The sequence below is a fragment of the Gracilinanus agilis genome, chromosome 5, assembly GCF_016433145.1.
Source record: "Gracilinanus agilis isolate LMUSP501 chromosome 5, AgileGrace, whole genome shotgun sequence".
NCBI lineage: Eukaryota > Metazoa > Chordata > Mammalia > Didelphimorphia > Didelphidae > Gracilinanus > Gracilinanus agilis.
This window is the reverse complement of record NC_058134.1, coordinates 51,833,034-51,842,264: the sequence shown is the minus strand read 5'-3', so window position 1 is coordinate 51,842,264 and position 9,231 is coordinate 51,833,034. Positions and strand designations below refer to the sequence as shown.

Here is a 9,231-nt window from a genome sequence, read left to right as displayed (position 1 = left end):
AAAGAAGGTATCCAGGATGGTGGGAAGGTTCAGCAATTATGCCATATTGAGGAAGTAATGGAAAAACTAGCAGTGTTTTGCTCTTCACACTACATCACTGTCCCAGGTAATATTCAGAGAAGGATGCACCATATTCTTATGCATTACATCCAAAGATATGGAGAAAACTTTACAGGTTGTGATCTTGTTGCCATTTTGGTCATCTTTGAGTTTTAGCTTGGTAGAGAAATAGCTAGTTGCCTTCATACCTTTGAAGACCATTTCATAAAAAAGAAATTAGAGGGGCAGCTGGGTAGCTCAGTGGATTGAAAGCCAGGCCTAGAGACGGGAGGTCCTAGGTTCAAATCCGGCCTCAGACACTTCCCAGCTGTGTGACCCTGGGCAAGTCACTTGACCCCCATTGCCTACCCTTACCACTCTTCCACCTATAAGTCAATACACAGAAGTTAAGGGTTTAAAAAAAAAAAAGAAAAAGAAAAAGAAATTAGAGGAGGCAGCTAGGTGGCTCAGTGGATAAAAGTCAAGCCTATAGGCAGGAGATCCTGGGTTCAAATCTGACCTCAGACACTTCCTAGCTATGTGAGCCCTTAGAACTAATACAAAGTATTGATTCTAAAACAGAGAAAGTAAGGGTTTAAAAGAGAGAGAGAGATTAGACTTGTTTGTATGATTTTAGGATTCATTCAGAACTGGAACCCATTTCTTTTCCTAACAATCGTCTTTCACACACCTGGGCTCCCTCTACAATATTTTGAATTTGTGTGCTCTGTATGTTCATTTTAAATAAACTGAATTCTCCAGGGAAGACGTGTTATGGCATAATAATATCTTAGGGTTAAATAGCACTCTGAAACTTACAAAATGCTCTTTTTATTTTGTCCTATTGGAACTTCATGATGATTCTGGGAATACAGATATTTTTGTTTCCCTTTTAGAGATGAGAAAAGTAATGTTCAGTGAGCCTCAAAGCAGAGATAGAATTCAAACGCCGGACTCTTTGGATTCTAAGTCCAGCACTCTTATCCACTATCCCATATTTCCTCTTATAGTAGATACAGCCTCTCCTAGAAGCATAGTCATTGGAACATTACCCAATCTGAACCTGTGCCAGTCAATCAATTTCTCTGGGCCTGCCTCAGTTTCCTCATGTGCAAAATAATGGCCATATTGCTTCATAGGTTTGTTGTGAGAATCAGGTGAGAACATGTATGCAAAAGGTTTTGCAAATGTTGAAGTTCTCTACGAATGTCAGCAGTTACCCAAGAGCTATTTATGAGATAATAAATGTCAAAAGTGTTTGGTATAGCACCTGGCACACATAGTAGGTCTCCAATAGAGCTACTTATTCCCTTCCCGTAAACCCCAACTCTAAATCATGCAAAGGAGGTTTTCTGCACAGCATGTAGACCTTCTATGGTAGAATCATGGGAGGAAATGAATAAATCTCACAAGGGTAGGTGACCATGGAAAGGTTGTGTCCTGAAACATTAGAGGGAACCTTCAAATCATTGAGATCACAGAAGGTTATTGAATAGAGAATGTGAGATGGCATGGCATTCAAGTCCAGTCTTGTAGATACACCAATTATGACGCCCAGAGCAATTAATTCACTTAACTGCTCATTGATAGAAGGTGTTCTTATATCAACGAAATAGAATCATAGAGCCAGAGCAAAAGAAAGATCTTTTGGGGGAGCAGAACAGTCGGATTTCTAAGTGCCTGCAATGAGTATAAAGGGGCAGAGTGATCAAAACAGCATCAAGGACAAAACCTAAACTCGGATCCCCTGATGAAATTCTTTATATTGAATTTCGATTACCCAGAAGGTCCAAATCTGCTTTCATCATAACCTTTCAATGGATGGACTACTTACTATTAATCAATCCCATCTCTGCTAAATGGGAGAAAAGCAACCAGTCATTCAGCCTAAAAATAACCTGCCTTTCAGTAGGATGTAGGGAAAGCACGAGATGTACCTTATGAGTCCCCTGACACTCACTGAAGCCACAACTACACAGCATGAACAAAACAAAAATGACTCCATAATCTAGGTTTTATCCCTGTCCCTACTCTGTGCTTTTGGCCTAATTTAAGCGGAAATGTTTTTCTCAGAACAGGACATAGACCTGTACATCAGCTAAAGGATTGAGGAAGCAACTCCAATTTCCAGGAAAAGAAAGAAACATTCAATATATATTTTCATATGCCATGACAACATCTCCTGTGCCTTTGTGAGAAGTTGGGTAATGCAAAGAGCTTCAAATCCTACCCCTGGCGCAGCTTTGTGAGCAGGGGAAAGTCATTTATTTCTGAACCTCAGTTTCCTCATCTGTCACACAGGCTTCCATCTACCTTTTGGAGGTGATAATGCAATGCTTTGTAAACCTTAAAGCATATAAAACGCAAGTTATTATGATTAGTGGTTACATTGGCTCCCATTTTGGAGGGATGTTAGCTACACCGATCTCAAAGCTTTTATGTTTTTGTCTAGAACGAATCATGGTGCCCCTGATGCTGATTTTGGGGAAGGGGTGTCTTTCCTGTCCCCGACTCTCAGTGCCACCCCCTAGAATAGTGGATTCCCTCCCCATGAGGCTACTCCAATGGTCCCACAGCCATAATACCCTTCAATGAATCCAGATTTGCCCAAGAGGTGGGGAAGATTGGTCTTCGTTCCCCTACCTGGCTCAAGGACCCAAACCACAAGGGATACTCTCAGAAACAATACAGATCCAGGAGAAAAGATGGCCCCAAAGGCTGTTGGGTCCTCTGGTTCCAGCAGCGACTCTTGCCCCCTCTCCTCACTCCCATATTCCCTTTATGACAACTCAATCCTTCTGTTTTCTACTCTGTCTCCTCTTTTCTTTATTTCCACTTTACTTTCTGGGCCTGGCCTTTATTACAATAGGTGGGAAGAGTCAGAGGAGCTGGTTGGAATCCCAGCTCTGATACTTACTTGTTCTGTAACCTGAGGCAAATAACTTTATTTCTTTAGAGGCCTCAGTTTCCTTCTGTGGAAAATGGAGCCTTAATAAACCCTGAGGTTCCTTCTCACTCTAACTCTGTGATTCCCTGGGAAAAATTAAAATTAATAGGACTTGAGTGATAATATATATGTATAACCCAGTGAAATTGCTTGCCAACTCCAGCAGGGGGGAGGGAAGAGGGGAGAGAAACAAGAATCATGTAACCTTGGGAAAAATTTTTTTCAAATAATTTTAAAAATAATAATTTAAAAATCACATTTTTAAAATAAAAATAATTTTAAAATAATAACTTAAAAATAATAATAATGATGATCCTAGAGTTGCTTTTACAAAATTCCTTACATCTGTTGGTGTCCTCTGAAACCTAACATATTCCCAAAGGCATCATATCTCTTGATATACTCTCTAGTACCAGCTCCTCTCATACGCTCAAGGACTCAAAAGACCAGAGGAGAAATATCTTTGATACTCAGTGCCACGTCCAAATTTCACTTTAATCTATCTAAATCTTTGTTGTCATCTTAGAGTCTCCAGGTCATGCTCCCATCTGCCCATTAAGCTCAGTTCCTGACTCGATTCTCTTCCTCCCAATATCAAACCAGGATTCCTTTCTACCTCCTTGACCACTAAGTTCCTCAATCTTCTCAAATGACCACCACATCAACCCTTTGCTCAGCCCCACCATGAATTTGTCCCAGGGCCAAAATGCCCTAAATGGGTAAGCTGAACAAGTGGATGTAAAGTGATTGCTTCACCTTCTTGCAATAAAGAAGTATAAAATATTTTCCACTTAGGAGAATGTTAATAGGAAATATTTCTTGTCTTCTGTGCATAAAAACAAAAAGGGATATAGCTAATCAACCAATAAGCATTTACTTAGGCACCTAATGAGTGGCAGTCGCTGTTCTGGGGATATGAAGTCAAAATTAAAAACTATCTTTGTCCTCGAGAAACTTGGAGGTTGATTTTGAGAGGAAGGTGGGAGCATCCAGTAGAAGCAGGAAACCTCCTATAGAAAGGTGGTGATATCCCAAACCTTGAAGGAATCTCAGGATGCTAAGAGATCAAGTGAGGAAGACTGATCCAGACATGGGGTGTGCAAAGGCACAAAAGGGGGAAATGGGGTGTCATGTATGAGAAGCAATAAGAAGGCAAGTCTGATCTGACTGAAGTGTGCATAGTGAAAATTAATGTGGAAAAAAAAAAGCTGGAAAGACAGTTTGGGGGCCAGTTTGTGAAGGGTTTACAAATGTTATTATGCCCATAAAACAGAATTCCTTCCCTTTCCACCTCCATTCCTTCATATGCCATCTCCCCCCCTTTTCTCCTTAAGAAAGTCAAACCACAGCACTGAAGAAAAACAAAGATTCATGGTCTTCATTGCATAGAAAAGTATTTTAATAAATGAGACTAAACAGTTGATACAATACAAATTTCAGTAACCGTATGGCACATGAAGCTTAAAACTTCATTGAGCTTAAACATCCCTTTTTAAATTAAATTTTAATTTCATTTCATTTTAATAATCTTTCTTTTTAAATGAATAATCAAACACGATGCTTTAGAAAACGATGGCTGCCATGTTGCTTCCTTGGTGAATATACAAAGCTACAGCAACTACCATTTGCAGTTAAGGTTCCCAATCCAACAAAAGGGTGTTATTTTTTTAAAAAAAGGCCATGCCAAAAATAAAGAAACTGACTCAATGCTAACAAGTTACCTGAGGAAACTCAGAGGTCAAATTCAAAGAGCTAAATCAACCCAGAGATTAAATAAAAGGGGGGGGGCATGGCCTATTTTTAAAGAAAGGAGAAGGGAGATCATGGTTTTTGGGATACTTTTTCAAACATCAATACTGTCAGAAAATATGAGGCCTCTTGAAAAGATACCGAGGACATGGACAGCTCAGGTTTTCCCCAGTAGAAAGCAGGATGTCATCTCACACTGACATCATCCTGTTTGATGTTTTAATAGTCTTCTCTCCCATGCTCCGAGAACCAATGCGTTGTAAGATCCAACCCTGTAAAAGGAAAGAGGGAAAAGGTTTATTGTGATTCTTGCAAATGCAAAGGATGCTAGACCACCCCTCATTTAATTCCTGTTTAACAGTCCCCAAAACTTAAACAAACATTTCCTTTTGGATTTAAAAGAAAAAAAAGATTCATTTGTAAAGATGTAAAGGCTTATGACAAATATAGAAATCTGTACTGTATGATGCCTTTGGGGGAGGGGGGAGAGTTGGGAGGAAGGAAGAAAACATAAATTGCAAAATGTCAGAAAATGAATATTAACACTTTTGTCCACATGTAATCTGAAAAAAATAAAAATAATTTTTAAAAAGATGTTGATGGCATAAAAAAAAGCTAACATTATGCAACAGGATTATCTCATACAGTGCTTGTTTGAGAAAATAAGTGAACTGCTGGAACGATCTCCTGATATTTACTCTGTTCCAAGATCAATTAAAACCACGTCCTTTTAACATTAAAGGTACTTTCTCAGAGATATAAATTAAAACATGTGAAGAATAAAACTATACAAATTACTATATATGGGAACATTTTCTAATTAGCTAAACTGTGTGTGGGGGGGGAAATCCAATTTTTACTAAAAATTATTACTATTCATGGGAATCGTACATTAAAATTACTCTCTACAAGAACAACTGGATGGCACAATAGACAAAGCACACCAGACTTGGAGTTGGAAGGACCTAGGTTCAAATCTTGCCTGAGATACTTTCTAACTGTGTGGCCCTGGATGAGACATTTAACCCCAATTTCCTAAACCTTGTTCCTCCTCTATCTTAGAATTGATACTAAGACAGAATGTAAAGGTTTAAAAAAATTTTTTTTTTCCCTACTATCTTTCATGGAAATGTTGAAATGAACCTGGGGGATGGTCAGTTGTCTTCTTCCCATTCCATGAGCCCTTGACAGCGCACAGTCTACATACATACTCCAGAAATCCTGGGCTAAGTTGACGAAGATATTATAATGACGAGGTCTGTTGGATTTCTGCAAGAACATCATAAAGTTCCAAAATCCAGGAACAGTATTTGCTATCTTCAGTTTTTTCATTTCTATCAACATCATGGAACAAAGCTCCCAGCACTCATGATCAATCTCTTCTAGGTTCCCCGAACTGATGCTCGCAAGAGCTTGCTTTTGAATTTCAAAATTGGCAGTGACCAGGTTCATCATGAGTATGCTGCTCAGCTGGAGGTACCACCATCTTCTGTAAACACAGCTCATGTTGCCAAGCAAGGGACCTGTAGGGAAAAAATGCTTTATGACTTTTATAATGAAGTATAACATGAAAATGACTCCCCCATTCTAAGATTTATTATTTTTAAAATATACTGTGTCTAATGCTAATGCATAATTGTATGAATGGTCTAAGGATACTCTAGCAAAATTGACCATCAATATATCACACAGATTGATTTCTCTAAAAATTAGAACAAATTTGCCTCCTTTATAATTCCTTGAAATGTGCTCTGTGAAACTGTCTATTTTCAAAATTTTTGGAAATGGAAGTAGAAGTCCAACTTTGTTGGAACTTTATTCCAACTACTAAATTTATAATTGCTAGTTATAGATCCATTGAAGTCCAATGGATAAAGGCTCTCTTTTGTGTTTTTCCTTTAGGAAGTGTTCATTTCAATTGGAGCAACAGCCTTAAAGGATAAAAGGATAGACATTTTAGAACAAAGGCTTTGTTTGGGGTTTTTCCAAGATATCACAAACTCTGTAATTTGGAAAGGAATAGAATCATGAATTAATTTTTAACTCTTTCGTTTCCAAATTAAGTTCCTTCCTTATTTATTCAATAATGATTTGAAAAGTAAGAAGATACAGTCCTTGACCTGGAGAAGTTTTCATTCTAGCTGGGGATACATATAAATGAAATGAAAATAATTCTAAGGTATTCTATAAGGAAATATAATGTTGGACATATCATCTACCCTGCTTCTTTTCCCTCTTTTCTTTGGCAGTTGAACTCTCTGGGCTATCTCAAAATCAGTCTGAAACACTGAGCAATCCCAGTTGGGAGTCTAAAGACAAAAAAAAAAAAATCAATAAAACTACTAGCTTAGGCCTGATACATTTCCTAGCTGTGTGACCCTAGGCAAGTCATTTAACTCCATTTGCCTAACCCTTGTCCTTCTGTCAGAGTGGTTACTAAGAGAGAAAGTAAGGATTTAAAAATAAAACTACTAACCTACACACACTCCCAATAACAGACTTAGGAAACTAGAAATATTTATGATGATTCAAGGTAAATTAGATGTCAGATTGCCAGAAACCTTGAAAGTCTTTGAAAAACCTCTGGAAAGAAAAAAAAAAAGGTGGGCCAGAGGGCTACAGATCTGATCCTCCTCAAATAAATTTAAATTTCAGATTTCACACTATTTTACACTTTCCAGAATACCCACGTTGGACTGTAGGTTCCAATTTGGGTCATATTTGGGAGATAATGCTCCTGAAAGCACCTTTCCCCCCACCCTCTCAAGAAAATCTCAGCATCCACACAGAGGAAGATGTAGTGAATGCCTTCCCTAATTCCATGCTCTGAAAAGGAAAAAGCAGAGTTCAGTTTAGTCTGGGCTCGAGTGTCTCTTCTTTTGTGATCACCATTGGAAGGCCCCTCGGAACCGCCTTAGCCAGGGGATCTTAACCTTTTTTTGTGTCATGGACCCCTTTGGTAGTCTAGTGAAGCCTATGGACCCGGCTCACAATAATGTTTTTAAATGCACAAAATAACATACAGAGGATTACATGGAAAATTAAAGATATTGCAATGATCCGTTTAGTTAAAAAGTTCTTGGACCCCAAGCTACGAACCCCAGAGCGAGTCTATCACCTGAAAAAGAATCCCTCTGCAGCACTAGACCTCCCCAAGGGGGTATTATTATCCAGTTTTAAACTATGCATAACACCCCGGGGATTAGGAGCCAAATGACCTAGGGTCGAATTTTCCAACTATTACTTACTACCTGTATGAAACTGGACAAGTCATGTAATGTCTTGATGCCTCAGTTTCTTCATCTGGAAATGGGAGGGTTGGATTCAATGACCAGCCCTAGAGGATGGAGGACCGGGACTTCGGCCCCGTTCTCGGGCTCTGCTCTACCTGCGCGCGGTTCAGTGCGTTCACCTGGGTGAGCCTGAGGCTTCAAACCCTTACTTGCCGTACCTGCTGGAGTGGCAGGTGGGCACGCTGCGGGGAGGCAGCGGCTGCAGATGCAGAGACAGCGGTGGCACACTCGGAAAGGGCTGAGGAGCACCAGCTGCCGCGGGGCGAGGAGTCCAGCTCTTCCTACTCCGAACTCAGCGAGGTCAGACCTCCCTCCGCCTCTGTGGATTCTAGGAGGCTAATGCTGGAGTCCAGAGAGAGGAGAAAAGAGAGCCCTTCCTGCCTCCCCCGCCTCAGGCGTCTCCAAGCCCCACCCTCTCCCTGGGTTCACCTAGGCTGCTAGGAGCTGCGCTGCCCACCCGCCTCCCAGGCTGAGTCAGGCTCTCAGGTCTCCCCACTTAGCCAGGACAGAGAGGACCAGCTCTGGGGACACTCATTTGCTTGAAATCCCAGATGGACGAGGTGGATTGTCCTTTTTTTTTTTTTTTTTTTTTTTTCCTCCTCTCCATCCCCTTCAGCCCCAGCCCTGGATATCTCTGGAGCGGGCTCCATCCACCAACACACCCGTGTGCACACACCTTCCATCCATCCTTAGGAGGCACGCACATACCCCCGCCATAAACCAACACACACAACCCGCTCCATCCACCGCCCAGACGCACACACGTGTCCCCACCATAAACCACCACACACACACACACACACACACACACACCCTTTCCATCCACCACCCAGACGCAAGCACATACCCCCGCCATAAACCAACACACATCCTTTCCATCTACCACCCAGATGCACACGTGTCCCCACCATAAACCAACACACACACACACACACACACACACACACACACACACACACTCTTATACCCCCGCCATAAACCAATGCGCGCGCGCGCACACACACACACCTTCCATCCACCACCCAGACGCACACACATACCCCTGCCATAAACCAACACACCCTTTCCATCTACCACCCAGATGCACACATGTGTCCCCACCATCAACACACACACACACACACACACACCCCCGCCATAAACCAACACACACAACCCCCTCCATCCACCGCCCAGATGCACACACGTGTCCTCACCATAAAC

General features: G+C 41.1%; 1 protein-coding gene across 1 annotated transcript; it reads right to left on the bottom strand.

The window, feature by feature from the left end:
* Positions 1-4,451: 4,451 nt before the first annotated feature.
* On the bottom strand, positions 4,452-8,789 carry FAM237B (family with sequence similarity 237 member B). The gene is made up of 3 exons (XM_044678735.1): positions 8,187-8,789; positions 5,879-6,258; positions 4,452-5,007 (listed from the first exon to the last, which is right to left on the bottom strand). Exons 2-3 carry the CDS (start codon positions 6,239-6,241, stop codon positions 4,927-4,929), a joined length of 444 nt encoding a protein of 147 aa, XP_044534670.1. The 5' UTR covers positions 6,242-6,258; positions 8,187-8,789; the 3' UTR covers positions 4,452-4,926.
* Positions 8,790-9,231: the final 442 nt, after the last annotated feature.